Genomic DNA, 15213 nt, shown 5'->3' on the forward strand with positions numbered 1-15213 from the left:
GCAGTAACCAAAAACAAAATGTTGTGCAGCTACTAATGAGTTTAACGGCGATGTACAGCAGACTGCTGTTAAATTACATTGGCCTATTGGTTATCTAAAAGAATTGATGGTATTCCGTCTCTCCTACTCATGCTTATGTGCTGTTAGTGTGTCCTACATCACTGACTTTGAGCTGCCAGTCGAGATGAGAGATCGAGACAGTGACACGCTGACAACAGAACATTTAGAAAAAATTGGCAAATTTTTTGCCAATTATTAATTGATTTATTTTAGATTTTCACTATTTCAATATTCACTTTCTGTTAAATATTACACCATCTAATGAAATTTTATTTCAAATAACAAACATTTAGTTTTGGCCCGCGGCCTTCCATCCAGATTAGTTTTTGGCCCCTCTGATCTAAATGTTCCAAAGTAAATTTGACATTTTGAGCTTCTGAAGCACAGCGTTAAACAGAAAGTGTTGAGACACTGGTGGTTACTATTTGACTCGTAGATTATTAGCTGTGCAAAGAAACATCTCCGAGTCAACAACTCGATACTCAAAAACACTGTAATACTTTTAATTTCAGATGGCATGGATATTTTATTAGTTAGGGCCCGAGCACCGAAGATGCGAAAGCCCTATTGTTATTCAAGGTTATTATTTTTCTCGTTCCTTATTCTTCATACATATGAATTGCCTTTTTGGAGGCTTCATCATATTCAAAAACTCATGAAAGTTGGTACACGCATCCCTCCCAGGGAGAAATTTCGTATTCTAGTGAAGTCGCGAGTGGGCGTGACCAAATGGCTCGCTAGCGCCCCCTAAAGAGATGCCCCGGCGGCTACATGCACGAAAGTAGGACTTTTTTGTCACATTTCGGGTGACATGCTATATAGTATGTTGTCCAAAATATTAAATAAAAGTCATACTATAGAATGTCCGAAAAAGGATAGAAATATGCAAACATGAATTAAGTCCTATTATTACAGTATGTACAGCCCCTCCCCTTTCTTTTTCTTTTTTTTTTATAGCATGTCCAAAATGTGACAAAAAAGTAAAAAAGTGAAATTGTCACCTTGTCCCCTTCAGCCAATGGGCTTCACCCGCGATGTCCCGCCCCCTCCAATCGCAGTGCGCCGTTTGTTAACTGTGCCCACCGACCAAGTCCTCTGCTACGCCCCCCTCATCCGAAGCGGGACAATTCGGAGATTTCCTCGCCGAAAACAGTAAGTTTGATGTTTCATTCATTCATTTTTAATGCAATATGTGTGAAAAATATGAGTAAAAAGCATGTTTTTGGACTCACAGCGACACTTATTTATTATGTAGAGTATAAAACAGTCTCTTATAAATGTGTAATTGAACAATCAAACAAATGCATCTGTTCCTTTTCTGTCCAGTAACACGTGTCGTTGTCCGAGCTACTGTGCGATTGCTTTATCTCTTATGTGATGGAATATTCTTTAATTTATGACAAACTGCTGAGCGGTGTGTGTTGAATTAGATGAAACTGTACTCTTTATTTATGTCCTCTGTTTAGATGGAACATCCCACATTTAAGAAGGCCCCTAACGAGACCCTCCTCCTCAAGGCCTCTGCCGAGGCCCAAGCCCTCCGCCCCCGGCCGGCCGGCTACGGGGCCAAACCAGCTGAGGAGGTGGAGACCGAGACGCGGGCCCACCTCGTCTCCGAGGGTGGCGACAGCAGCGCGCTGAGCCGGTGTCAGGTCCAGTTTGGCCGGTACCAGGGCCAGACCTTCCACTGGCTGCTGGAGAACGACGTGGGATATTCGATCAACCTGGCCGCCTCCCAGCAGAAGGAGCGAGAGAGGACAGGGTCCCCTCTGATGGCCAACAAGGTACGGTCTTTGAGCTTGATTGACGCAACAGGCAGCCTGACAGCAGTTACAACATTTCTTTGCATTGCATGCTCATAGGACGCCTTCGCCCGCTACTCCTCCGCCTTCCCTGACTTTGTGGAGGCAGTCAGGTTCCACCGGGCGTTTGAAGAGGCGCTGGTGAAGTCCCTCCAGCCCGGCCAGGAGGGACAGGCCCTGGTTGGCTTCGGGGACTTTAAATTTGAGACCCTGCAGGGCCTGTACGAGTCCGAGGACTGCAAACAAATCCGGTAGGGTCGTAACTGTAATAAATCTGTGTCGTTGTCACGAACATGTAAAAAAAATTTTTTTTTAAATCCCTGAATTAATCAGAGTCTGTCTCATCCGCACAGATTTGTCAACTACCTCCGGAGGAAGGCGCCAACTCCAGGCACGCAGATGGAGAACGCCGTCCGCTATATCAAAAAGAGAGACAGACAGAGGCAGAGTGCTGCATTTACAGCCTCCTCCAGACCAGCTCTTCCCTCAACACCACGCGAGGAGTCTTCAGATGAGGAGCTGGTCGGGGCGGTGGTTGTCATCGAAGAGTGTAAGTACCAATAAATGAATATTCACGCGGCACATTGTCTGTAACAGAAAGGCTTGAATCGATGTTGACTGGTGTTTTGAAATGTTTCTGTGATCACGCAGCATAACAGGAGACGAGTGAGTCTGGGTTGAATTTAAAACTTTCAGATCACTGACAGAGATGCTTCCAGTCACCTGACCCACCGGCATCTGCAGAGAAACCCTTTCGTCAATCATTCTTTTCTTTCTTTAACCACACAACCACCCCCGCCTCCTCCTGCATCCCCCACAGTGCGGTGTCATCAGTTTCCATCACGTGGTGCTCTGCTCCTTGTGTCTCCTCAACTCCGTCCTGCTTTAGTCCTTTTGTGCTTTTGATCAAATGTTTCGATCCCTTTCTTTCAGCCTCAGACGTACAGGCCCGTCCTCTCTCGCTCCTCCAGCATCCTCCTCCTCCTGAAGAGCCCACCGACGAGGAGCTGCTGGAGGCCTGGCAGGAGTCGGACGACCCCCTGCGACCTCCAGCGCTCCTCGTGGCAGAGGCTCCCGCCGCCGTGGAGGAGACGACCAGGGCAGCTATCCTCCCTCCCCCGCCGCCCGCTGACAGTGCAGAGGTGAGGCGTCAGAGAGAGTACAGGTAGACTCTCCGGCTGCCCCCCTCGGGTATTAAAACGGCCGTACGTCGTCTCTCTCTCCAGCTGCTGCCCGGGACCTGGCGAGCGGCTCTCACTGCGGAGCAGCAGCAGTGGATCGGCCGGGTGCTGTTTTCCGGGGACAGCTCGCGGAGGTCTCGGCTCACCGGCGAGCTGAACCTGTGGTGGTACCCTCCCCAAACCCGGCCGGTCTGCGACCGGCCTCCCGCTTCCCCCGCACCCTTCTTCGCATGCCGGCTGTTTCTGTGGATGCCGCACCGCATCTGGCGCCTGCAGCTGGCGTGCCCCCAGACTTTGTGCACCGGGTCGCTGACGAAGGCCGGGCTCTACAGGACCATCCGGAGGGTCCTGGACATCGACGGCTGGTACCTCATGGCCACCGAGTACCTCGAGTGCCGCCGGTGCAAGAAGAAGGTCGGAGGGTGGTCGCAGGGCGTCGTCAGGCAGCTGGCTCCCACCTACAGCTGCCGGTTCCCGGCTGTACTCGCGTACAAGTAAGACACGGCTGCGCCACGTGTACGACACGCTCGCGGTGCAAACGAAGCCGCGCGTAACGCCGCCCCGTTTTCTCTCTTCCGCAGGCTGTCCTGCGACCAGAGGGTGGTCGGGCAGCTGAGGCGCCGCAGCCTCGGCAACGGTGCCGCTCGGCTGCACGGCGCCCTGCGGGAGCGGCACTCGGACGCCTGGATGCGGACAGCGATCCGGTACCTCGGCGTGTGCGAGCAGTTCGTGGCCTCGCGCTCGGCGAGGGCGGAGTTCCAACCGCCTCCCCAGATGCCCCCTGTGCCGTCCCCCGTCTGGCTGCTGACCGTGTACGGTTACGACGTGCTGACGCGGCTGGACGAGTACAAGGCCAGGATCACGTCCACCTTCGGATCCGTCTTAAACATGGATTCCACCAAGAAGGCAGGCAGAGTTTATCGGCATTTCATCTGTCTTGTTTTTATTATTCCAGCTGCTGAGTGTGTTTACAGTTACCTCTCTCTCTCTCTCTCTCTCTCTCTCTCTCTCTCTCTCTCTCTCTCTCTCTCTCTCTCCGCTCAGGTGACGAAGAAGCTCGCCGGTACCCGCCTCCGACACGGCCGCCTGGGTCACTAGCGTCGGCAACGAGCACGGGCAGGTCCTCATGAGCGTCCTCACCTGCTCCGAGGGCTCCGAGGGCCTGTCCCGGATGGCGGCCGGGCTAACGAGGCGGTACCAGCACGCCGAGGTACCTCCCCCCCAGATCATCTACGTGGACCGCGACTGCTGCAACCAGGACGGCGTGTCGAGGACAGCTGCCTTGTTTCCCGTATGGAACTGAGATTATTAATTATCCTCATTGATAACTGCAGATTTTTATTCATGTTAGTGTTATTTATCAACAGATGGAATCTTTTAAATGAAACAGCCAGATTTCTTCTCTCTCTCTCCCAGGCGTGGGGGCATCTTGTGGTTCGGTTAGACATCTGGCACCTGATGCGCCGCTTCGCATCGGGTGTCACCACCGAGAGCCACCAGCTGTACCCCACCTTCATGAGGCAGCTGTCCCACTGCATCTTCGAGGTGGACCCCGGAGATGCCCGCCGTCTCGGTGAGGCCAAGCGGTCGGAGCTGGAGGGGAAGCACGGGATGGTCGGCCTGACTGACGCCGAGGTGATCGAGAGGATCTCCAAGAAGGAGTGGAGCTTCCACTGCCGGAGGAGGACACGCGGGGCCGTGGAGACGGCTCTCCTGGTCCAGGAGCTCCTCGACACCTTCGGCGGCGCTGCGGGACGCGACGCCCTGGACATCCCGTTGCTGGACGCTCTCCGAATCCAGAACATCTGGAGCACGCAGAGGCGGCACCTCAGCTGCATTCAGGACCCGCCGGGCGTGCAGCTCTACACGGAGACCGGCAGGCTGACGAAGGGCAGAGTCAGCCTGCCCGTCTATCGCTGCGCGAGGGGCTCCGCCTCCTTGGAGTCCTTCCACCTCCACCTGCACCGGTTCATCCCAGGTAAACGTGCGAGCCCGCGGCGAAGGCAAAAACGTGTCACCGTTCCCATCACGTGCAAGCGTGAACTGTTGTTGTTTTTTTTCCCCCTCAGGGACGCGAGCCTCGCCCAAGTATTTCCAGGCGTTCCTGGTGGATGGACTGGTCAGGTGGAACGAGGACCGCGCAGCGGCTGCACAGCCGCCCCTGCTCTCCTACAGTTGCCACCTCAAGCACGTCCTCAACCAGAAGAGCCAAAGGGTGCTCGGCCTTCAGATGGTTGAGGACCTTACCAAGCCTGCTGCGTACACAGGTCGGTAGATAGCTCTCTGTTTTTTCTCTTTTCCATTATTCTTTACGTTTTTGAGGACAAAAGAGGATTGACTCCGTTCCTCGACTCAGGGGAGCTCATCGGGCTGGAGTACCTGTACCAGCAGACGGGCCGGGTGCTTGAGGACGTCAGCTTGGACCCTGATGCTCCGGACGAGGCTGCTGCCGTGGACGAGCTCGAGGAGGCGGACGAGGGTATCGAGGAGGACGTGGAGGACCCGACCGTCTTCCAGCCGGACACCCCGTCCGCCCCTGCAGCGGCCCGGTCAGGTGATCCATCTGACGCGCCCAAGTCTGAGCCATCCAGTCCGGCCGCCCCCACCAACCCAGACGTCCCTCCTGAGGTCCCTGACAGCCAGGCTCCCGGCCCCCAGCTCTCCTCCGACTCCTCTGAGGTAACCTCGCTTACCAACGCAACAGTTCAATTGGTTTTCTTACATCCCGGTTGCGTGACGCCCGCCTGTGTTTTTTCTGAGGGGGAGGAGAAGGAGGAGGTCCAGGGTCCCGACGGCCAGCCGGGACACCAGCACGTCCTCCGGCTGGCCAAGGCCCTGGTGGAGGCCAGGGATCTTCAGGGGCTTTCTGACCGCAGGGTAGGCCAGCTCGTTGCGCTCTGGCAACGCCTGCCGGAGCGCGACACGCAGCGAGTGGCCTGCCCCGCCAGGCACCAGGAGAGGCAGCCCAGTGGCCTGTTCAAGGCAGCAAAGGGGAAAAACACCTCCTGTCCTGGGAAGGAGAGTCTCCAACGGTAAGTGTCATTTCAAACAGCACGTTGCCCCCGGTAACTGCCAGCTGCATACTCACACCCGGCCGTCTTCCAGCTGCCCTCTCGGACTGAACTCGGGCCCCGCAAACTGGCCCAACGCCAGCCGCCTGGTGGAGGCCGTTTGCAGCCAGCTCTGCCGTCTCCACCCGGCGTCCACGTGGTCCGGAGGGATCACGAGGAGTCGGTGGTCCCTCGTCCTCCAGGACTACGTGGCCGTCAGAGAGGCAGTGCTGGCCAGCCCGAGGCTGATGGCTCAGACCAGCATTCAGCTCTTCGAGCTCAATCAGAGGACCTTGTCCCAGTGGTGAGTGCCGTTATCGTGCCATCGTCTATCTTTCCTCGGAGAAACCTCCGGAGCCTAAAGTCAGCCTGTGTTTTGTGTTCCAGGTTCTCTTGTCGGCAGAAGACCTGGGAGAAGGAGGGCTGTGCTGGAGCAGGGAACCGGCCTCGTCCCCGCTCCGACCGTCTCGGCTCAGCCTCTCCCTCCGGCAAACAGGTGGGGCAAGGACAGCCCTTTACCTATCATGTCCCTGAGGAGCAGCCTGGACCCTCCTCTGAAGGACCGCTCCCTGCTCCTCTTCTCCCTGCTCCTCTTCTCCCTTCTCTTCTTCTGCCTGCTCCTCTTCTCCCTGCTCCTCTTCTCCCTGCTCCTCTTCTCCCTTCTCTTCTTCTGCCTGCTCCTCTTCTCCCTGCTCCTCTTCTCCCTTCTCTTCTTCTGCCTGCTCCTCTTCTCCCTGCTCCTCTTCTCCCTGCTCCTCTTCTCCCTTCTCTTCTTCTCCCTGCTCCTCTTCTCCCCGCTCCTCCTCTCCCCGCTCCTCCTCTCCCTGCTCCTCCTCCTCTTCCTCCTCCTCTTCTCGCTGCCGCTTCTCAAGCTCCTAATTTGGTACACCAGCGCATCCCGAGGTCCACGGCCCACAGGAAAAGGAAGGCGGCCGAGGCACTGGCCCGGGGTGATCCGACGCCGCCGGGGACCAAAGCCCGCCGACAGCCTGCCCACTACACCTGCAGCAAGTGTGGCCTGGCAAAAAGATATGACACCGGCCACACTCGCATCGGTGGAGTTTCTTACTGCGCGGCTGTCGGCGGGAAGACTGTGGAGCAGTGGAGGGATGAAATGAAGAGGGCAGCAAAGGACAGTTAATAGTAGTTAATAGTTAAGTTATTGTTCATAGTTGCACATAGTCTGTTCTATTATTCAAGTAAAGAAAACTTTGTTTGCAAATGTATTCTCTTTATCTTTTTATTGGCATCACAACAACACAATACTCAACTAAGATAGCACTTCATTGAAAGCCTCCCGAAGTGATAAACAAACTAAACATTGCATGTAAAGTAAGTATGACTATATAAGCAGAAACAGTAATATATGAAAGGTAGTTACTAAAAATGGATATAAAAATATTGCTTTTTCTCAAAAACAACTAAATCTAATCTTCAAACAGCAGTGGAACTGCTGTGTCTTCTTTTGCTTTTCTTGCTTGCTGGGCTGTCACCTTGTGTGTTTCCTGGAAATAAACCACAATAATATATAATCTAGAATATATATTTATATATACAGCAGTGTGAAAAAGTGTTTGCCCCCTTCCTGATTTCCAATTTTTTTGCATGTCTCACACTTGAATGTTTCAGATCATCAAATAAATTTAAATATTAGTCAAAGATAACACAAGTAAACACAAAATGCAGTTTTTAAATGAAGGTTTTTATTATTAAGGGAGAAAAAAAAAATCAAAACCCACATGGCCCTGTGTGAAAAAGTGTTTGCCCCCTCTATTAAAACATAACTTAACTGTGGTTTATCACACCCGAGTTCAATTTCTCTAGCCACACCCAGGCCTGATTACTGCCACACCTGTTCTCAGTCAAGAAATCACTTAAATAGGACCTGCCTGACGAAGTGAAGTAGACTGATGTCACGTAGTGTAACATGGTACGATATCACTTAAATCCCTCAAACAGAGCAGTCAGAACAAGCCAAGTGTTTTCCTAAGGTGTGACAGCAACTCAACCCACTGTCACATAAAGATGAACTCTAAAGAAGTAAAAAAAAAAAACATCAACAATTGCTGTTAAGTTTCAAGACACTTAAGGAATATATGTTTACTTTTTCCTGTGCTTGTGAGGAAGTAAAGTTATACCTTTAAGTTCCTCACAGTGCTCGTGACCTTTTCCCTGATTAAGTCATGAAATGTTGGTTTGGTCGGGCCATTTCCTGGTAGTCACAGTTACATCAGCTTACACACATGCTCTATAGCGATAACATTTGTTATTGTAAAATTATTGAAACATTAAGCTATCCTGCTAGTTAGTGCTCTTAACAACCGTCTTGCTTTTCTGCTGGTGAATCACTGCCTTTAGAATTTTTGGCATATTTGAAAGCTTTTCAAATCAGTATACTTATCCAACATGCAAATGCAAAGTGCATTGTGAATTGTATTTTCTCCTTTGTTTTACCCTAATTTGGGGTTTACGGCATTAAAGTATGTGGTGTTTTATGTATTGTTTAATGATCAAATGAAAGTATGAATCAGTGAGACGTGACTTTGTCATGCCACAGAAAAATCAAATCAGAGGTGTGTCCAGGATCATCATTCTGTCGCACAATCAGTGACCTTCTCAGTCATTTCAGTCACACACAGGCTCATAAAATTCATGGGAGAATAAATTAGAAATATAATCTCACAGGCGACTTACTTAAAAGTAAAACAAAACAAAAAAACAATCTCAACACATTAGTACAAAAAAAAAAAGAGACTAACTGTAAAAACATGTCATCAGACTTCACAGGAAACAGATCAATACAGTCATCAATGTCCTCCATGAAGACTGTCCACCATATATCACAGGTCCGTGCCACAGTCTTCCTCATAACTTTCTTATTTACTAGTGTTTCATATATAAATCAAAAATATTTTTCTGATCTTTGTATTTAAAACAATGAGACATCACCAGGCCTGATGATTTTCACCGTTTAGTCACATTGAGGAACGCTGACGCCTCAGAGGGGAGAGAACACTCAGAGCAGCAGGTAAGAAACTACAGCTGGTGTCCTGCTTCCATGCTATCACCAGGTGCCTCTGTGGTTCAACATTCCCCCCCACACACACACTTTTTGCAAGTGTGGCCTTATTGAGGAACAACTGCTCTAGTTATTTATCCATTTCAATCAACATACAGGAAACTATAAGTCATCACAAGAGCAATATGGTCAAAGATAACCAGATTATGCCACCGTGTCTCCAGTGACTGAAACACGTTCTAAGTTACTGCTGTCAACTGACTTATTAAAACCACACGTAAATGATTTGTAAAGCTCACTTTTATCTTAACTTGCAGAGCTCTGACTTTAAGCACACCTTCCACATGAACATTGAAGTCGAGGTGAAACACAGCTTTAGGGTCTATTTTAAAGTGTTCCTGCTTTACAAACCTCACCTCTGCTGAAGAGTCACTGTCAACCTGAAGCCTGCAGGAGGTTTTTGGTGAGGAGCTGTTGATTGGACTGGAGTGTCGCCATCTAGGAGAGGCCCAGCTGAACACATCCACACAACCATCACAGACACTTGACATACACACAAACTATTTCAAGCATGTTACTGTACTTAAAGTGTTTGGTATGTACAAAAAAAAAAAAAAAAAAAAGGCTTTATTGAAACAATCTGTTTTTAAAAAAGTAAAATGTTTATTTTCTTTCACAATGAGAAAGAGATGTATGCATCACACTGCAATCAAAGAGGTAGTCCATTTTTCATTTGGTTTAGTTCAATCTCAGTTACCTGCAAAGATGTTCATCTTGTCTGCATTAAAATATTCACTCTCTGACCCGAGGAGAATCTAGTAAAGCCATATTTCATCTGGCCTCTCTCTCTTTTGAAAGCAGGCTGCTCACCACGGTCCAGTTTCACGATCTCACATCCAGAGCTTCTGCAGCATAGCATTAAGAAGACACTCGCCTGACTGCACTGTGCTTCGAAGAGAGTGTGCACTTGTTGGACCAGGCTGGCGTTGACAAGCTCTTGCGGATTAGTAGCTGTGCAAAGAAGCAGCTCGAAGCAGGTCAGCGCGCGTTAGTTGTTGTTCAGAGGAACCTCCTTATTCCCGTAGTTTGAGCCTCTGTCAATCTCAGTCTGGCCAATCATCCAGCGAACGCCCAGTGAAGCTGTGAAAGAAAAGGTTCAGAGAGGTTACATTTAGAATATTATTCACATGAAGAACTGGTGACAGGTTTGTAAAGGACATGGTTATTTCCACAGTAAATTTCATACATTTACCCTTAAAGTATAAAGCAGGGTGCTCCAACCAGAAGTGCTTGAGATACCTTGCATCCTCCTTGAGAGAGTATACGTGTGTGCATGTGTGTGTGTTGTTATCAATTTGAAGCTTATTCAGCTGATTTGGGTGGAGCTCAGCTATATGGATAAATGTTATTAAACATGAGTAGCTCTCGAACACTTTCATTTTGGCAAAGTAGCTCTCAGAGGAAAAAAGGTTGGAGACCCCTGGTATAAAGCCATTTTAGGAAATTGACTTGGAGATGCGGTTGAATTTGTCACTGAGATAAAAGTCTGTCAACACCCACAATTTAGTTCCATTGTGACTCATGTTTGAAATAAATGCTTAAAATGTATATGTCTCCTTTAAGTTTGTCATTTTAACCTCAACAAAAAAACACAGGCTCTGATTTATTGTGGAAACCGCAACATGCTCCTCGTGAACCCATTTTAACATCTCAGTGAAACTACTCCGATGGATGAAAGTCTAACTCAGCTAATCACATGCCTAGATGTTACTGGGGACATGCTGCCGACACTGATCAAGCATTATTTCCAAAAAAAAGTAGACTTACATTAGAGTTGTCGAGTCTGCTGCTTTATGGGATGTTTGGACAGAAAGGAGCTGGTTAAATTGAGGGATGGACCGCTAAACCCAGAACAGGGTGACTTGGCCTTTGCCTGTGAACTTGTGAAACCAACCTGCAGAGCAGACAGCCACAGCTGCGACGACGGTGAGCATTGATCCAGAGCTGATGAGCCGAGAGAGAAGCAGGCCCAGAGGATAGAGTAGCAAGCAGCACCAGAACAGCCAGTTGACCAGTGACCACAGTCGGCGGGGGGGGGTCACCGTGGGGCCAGGGAAACACCCCGTCTTGGCGTAGTGCTCCTGAAAGCCATCCTGTTGACACATTCATGTAAACACAACTCAGTGCAAATACCTTTAACAAGACGACATGGCCAAAGTTTGTCTTGTGAAAGCCATGTTGCCGTTACGTCTCTGGAAAAAGAGGAGTTCAATATTTAACATTAGCAAACTCAGAATAATGAGAATTAATTAAAGTGTGTGAACAGAAAAGTGACAAGAGAAGCTGCAAAGTTTAACCAAATCCACGTCACACTTGAGGTTTTTCTCGCAGTGTTTTATAGAGGAGTCCGGCCAGAGTCTGATATTAAGCAACCACTGATGCTACTGAATATTAATAAAATTGTATCCAAAAAGGCCCTCAAGCAAAATTATTTAACCCTTTAAGTAAACATTTAGCCAAAATATCCTTTATGGCCTGCAATATATGTTTGTCACAGGCGTCTGACACCTCCCGTTTGGTATTTCAGCTTGTTCCTCGTCTCTGTTTTCTTTGCTCCAACTGCTTCTTTTAAAACCTTCAGGGGAAAAAAGATGCTGGCACTGCTTTGAATGCAACATATTTACCGAGTACTGTCATTTGTCAGACTTGTCAGGATCTGGGTGGTTGCCTAGACTATCTGGCTCCCCAATATCCTTCAACGCACTCTCACCTTTTCCTGGTAAAGTTTGTGGAGCCACGCTGCGCACTCTGCCTCATCCTCGGGGATCAACTCCAAAGGAATTCTCCTGCAAGTAAGAAGGAGGTGGCGGGCAGTCAAATTACACCGATAAAGAGCCAGTAAACAGGAAATGAAATGTAGCAACTCGCGCTGCACGACACTTCTCCTTACCTCACATATAAATCTGCGTGATATTTCTTCCCATTAAGGATTCCAAGTAATGCCGGAGCTTCGTTGTCCCTGAAGTTCAGCGTGGAGTCGTAAACAGCTGCAGCTACACAACCCACGACACACAGCAGCAGTTAGCGGCGCCGCTCATTTTATTTGCAAATCCTCCCGGTCTCTCCTGTTCAAAAACAGCTCGCAGGATCCGATATCTTCTGGAGGCCCTATTCAAATACACAACCAATGACGAACACTCACCCGTTCCTCTGAGGTTCTGGACCGTTATCCAGAATCCTTTGGTCCTGGGCAACAGGTGATACTTCAGTTTGGGCAGACCTTTGCTCTCAGCCACCTGCATGCTGACTTGGTGCTTCTTCTGTGTGAAGCGTGTTCCTTCACAGAAAAGCAAGAACTTGTACCAGAGAAAGACAGCGCTTGGCATTAGTCCACATATATCTATATGCCACCGAGTATATCTTGATTTTATAATCATTCACACAGGCTGACACCCACCCAGTAGTTCTCCGGGTAATCCCGAAGGTTCTGAAGACTCTGAGTCACCGTCTTTCGATCTTCCTCCCACTTCCTCTTGCAGAAAACTATCTCCAGGAAGTACCACATCCAGCCAATAACCGGTACATAAGCCAGCTCTTTTTTGGCTAACACTTTTGAGCTCTGCAGGTTGAAAGCATGTTAAAGAACTGAAGGATGGCACTGCATTGCATTAAAAAAAAACGCTAAGGTGAAAGTCTCAGGTTTTCTCTTACCCCAAGAACTCCGAATCTGTCGCAGAAGGTCCAGCCGCACAAGAAGTCTATCTCGAAACTGTGGTTGAGAACCACAATTGCATTCTCGTTTCCATACAGCGGATAACTCTTTGGATCGGTGTAGAGAGTGCATTCAGTCCCAGACCACCACTCCAGAGCAGCGACCATCTCTGAGGATTAATTAGGACACATGGACGTAGATATGCGAGTAGTTTGCTTATGTCTTGCGCTTTACGCAGAGCGATGAATAATTCAAAGAAAAATAGTTTAAATCTTTCAAAATGAACACTGAAACACCGGCAGCAAAAAAAAACAACCAAAAAAACACAGTGCCAAAGAGTAAGAACAGCAGTTACGGCTGGAGATGCAGTAGCCCAGTCTGATGTTGATCCTGCGAGCCAGCTGCTTACTGACCAGCCACACGGGTAAAGTACAGAGCTGCAGCAGGTTGATGATGAGGCCACTGACCAGGAACACATAGCAGACGATCAGGTGGCACAAGAACTGGGATTTCAGCAACTGCAGGAGGCCCATTGTTCTGTAAAAAAAACAAAAACAAAAAACACAGCACACGTTACTTGAAGCAGCATGTTGCATTGTTCAGCTCTGTCAAACAACATTATCAGCTTGTGCTGCCCTGGGCTGTGGCGCCTACTGTTCTCTTTGACAGGTCTTTCTTGTTTCATCTGCTGAATGGGGCCTTTGAGATGAGCTGTGCACAGACAGCCAATCACGGGGCAAGCGGTTGTTCCTTGCTGTACACATGTTTTTTTTTCCAGGGAAAGGCCAACTTTATCACGTCAAAGCTCAACCCACAAATGAGCTCCGGGTTTGGTCAGATTATTTCCTATATCAGTTTAGGGGCGTGCACTTTATTCCGGTCCTAAAAAGATCAGGCCGCAGTCACACTGCGGTTTAGCAACCTTTCCACATCACTGAGAAGCAGTAACAACAAACAGAATTTAATGGTAAAGAACAAGCCAGTTAAAATGTCAGATTCCACAGCTGCAATGACACGAATGACATGAATAAATACAGATGAGCAAAATGTATACAAAACATCATTTCAACAGACTGCATTTGATAAAAGTCAAGCCATTACTAACCTAACAGAAACAAAAACATACCTGAAACAAATTTGAAACACGTGACGTTTACCTGGATCGATCTATCCGCTCTAATTGAGACTTTCTCCTGCCTCGCAGACCCTTCAAGCTTTCCGAGATGTTGTGTCGGTCTGCCTTACACTCCCATGCCACCTGAAGTTCTTGTTCTTCCGCTTCAGATTTGAGTCATGATTTAGTCGACATGATGCTGTATATCACCCCTTCCAGTGGCTGGGGAAACTTCCCCGCACAAGCCACCACACCCATCTGAGAGCCACGCCTGGACCAGAGGATGAAGACGAGTGTGCGCTCCGTGCAGCCAAGGCTCACTGCAAAGATCGTCTACGTTCTGCAAGAACAAACCAGCTTCTGCACTGGACGTCCGGGACACCGTCATATCAACACGCCTGCGGTCCCTCTGTAATGAGTGGAGGGCGACAGATATTACAAATAAATCGCCCTAATATGTGCGCAATTTATGGCATATAGAGTGATAGTTAGTATACGTTATATTTAGTTCAATTATTTGGCCGGAGTAAACATTTAAAACACACTACCGTAGGTAATGTCGCAATATTTCCTGATGCTGGTGCAATTACAATAGTTTTATCCTTTTATCGCGCCACAAACTGGTCCAGAGTGAGACGTCTTCCTTGGCTTTTCCTCCTCTGTGCGTTGCCTTTATTTAGTCACAGGAGCAGCGCGAGGACGTCTGGGTGGGATATGACACATGCGCAGTCGCCGTTTTTTCGTAAATGTAATTAAGTGTTGCGAAGCCATTAGACGTAACTGACGTTTGAGCAGCCTCTTTGTTTCGGTTTGACGGGGTCTGAGTAATAACAACGGTGTCAGAGGAACTTCCCCGGTCTTTCAGTCCTCTGCAGGGACTTTACAGACAGCTGGTAAAAAAGTGCAGTATTTTGGTGGACAGCGCCCTCTGCCGGTAATGCGCTGTAAGTGCGAAAGAAACAGAAACCAGTTCACTTAAAAATTGTGAAATTGACCATCTAAGTAACCCAAAAAGCTAAACAAATTTTTTTTGGGGTGGACCCCCCCTATAACCATGAATGTCTGTCATTGAGTGACTGTGTTCGGACTGGCACGCTTGTCCACTGTAGACTTTACACCATTGCTCGTCCAAATACCTCGATTTCCTGTATCTGTTTAAAATTAAAAGCCCTCGTTTCAGATTAAAAGCCTTTAGCGTTTCATACGAAGTCCATCCATGGACTAGGTTTCGACCTTGTCTTATTTATGACTCCATTAGATATAAACATTTGAGAT

The 15213-nt window shown here is 48.7% G+C and overlaps 2 protein-coding genes across 5 annotated transcripts; one reads left to right on the forward strand and one right to left on the reverse strand.

The window, feature by feature from the left end:
* The first annotated feature begins 3292 nt into the window (after positions 1 to 3292).
* LOC138195054 (uncharacterized) lies at positions 3293 to 7315 on the forward strand. The gene is made up of 9 exons (XM_069144115.1): positions 3293 to 3537; positions 3625 to 3966; positions 4097 to 4334; positions 4460 to 5021; positions 5113 to 5310; positions 5400 to 5722; positions 5804 to 6075; positions 6149 to 6397; positions 6481 to 7315. The coding sequence occupies exons 1-9, from the start codon at positions 3293 to 3295 to the stop codon at positions 7232 to 7234; spliced, it is 3183 nt and encodes a 1060-aa protein (XP_069000216.1). The 3' UTR covers positions 7235 to 7315.
* A 2438-nt stretch (positions 7316 to 9753) lies between these two features.
* Positions 9754 to 14256, reverse strand: agpat4 (1-acylglycerol-3-phosphate O-acyltransferase 4 (lysophosphatidic acid acyltransferase, delta)). Of its 4 annotated transcripts, none has more exons than XM_069144892.1 (10): positions 13982 to 14256; positions 13180 to 13361; positions 12824 to 12993; positions 12570 to 12731; positions 12315 to 12468; positions 12063 to 12165; positions 11883 to 11958; positions 11067 to 11265; positions 10940 to 10961; positions 9754 to 10252 (listed from the first exon to the last, which is right to left on the reverse strand). In XM_069144892.1, the coding sequence occupies exons 2-10, from the start codon at positions 13355 to 13357 to the stop codon at positions 10216 to 10218; spliced, it is 1101 nt and encodes a 366-aa protein (XP_069000993.1). In that variant the 5' UTR covers positions 13358 to 13361; positions 13982 to 14256; the 3' UTR covers positions 9754 to 10215. The 4 variants fall into 4 exon arrangements, with proteins under 4 accessions (XP_069000993.1, XP_069000994.1, XP_069000992.1 ...); XM_069144893.1 differs by having other exon boundaries at positions 10940 to 10958; positions 13982 to 14255; XM_069144891.1 differs by lacking the exon at positions 10940 to 10961 and having other exon boundaries at positions 13951 to 14251.
* Between the last annotated feature and the right edge of the window lie 957 nt (positions 14257 to 15213).

The sequence above is a fragment of the Embiotoca jacksoni genome, unplaced genomic scaffold (assembly GCF_022577435.1).
Source record: "Embiotoca jacksoni isolate LCO1_2020_lvr unplaced genomic scaffold, fEmbJac1.0.p SCAF_12, whole genome shotgun sequence".
Taxonomy (NCBI): domain Eukaryota; kingdom Metazoa; phylum Chordata; class Actinopteri; family Embiotocidae; genus Embiotoca; species Embiotoca jacksoni.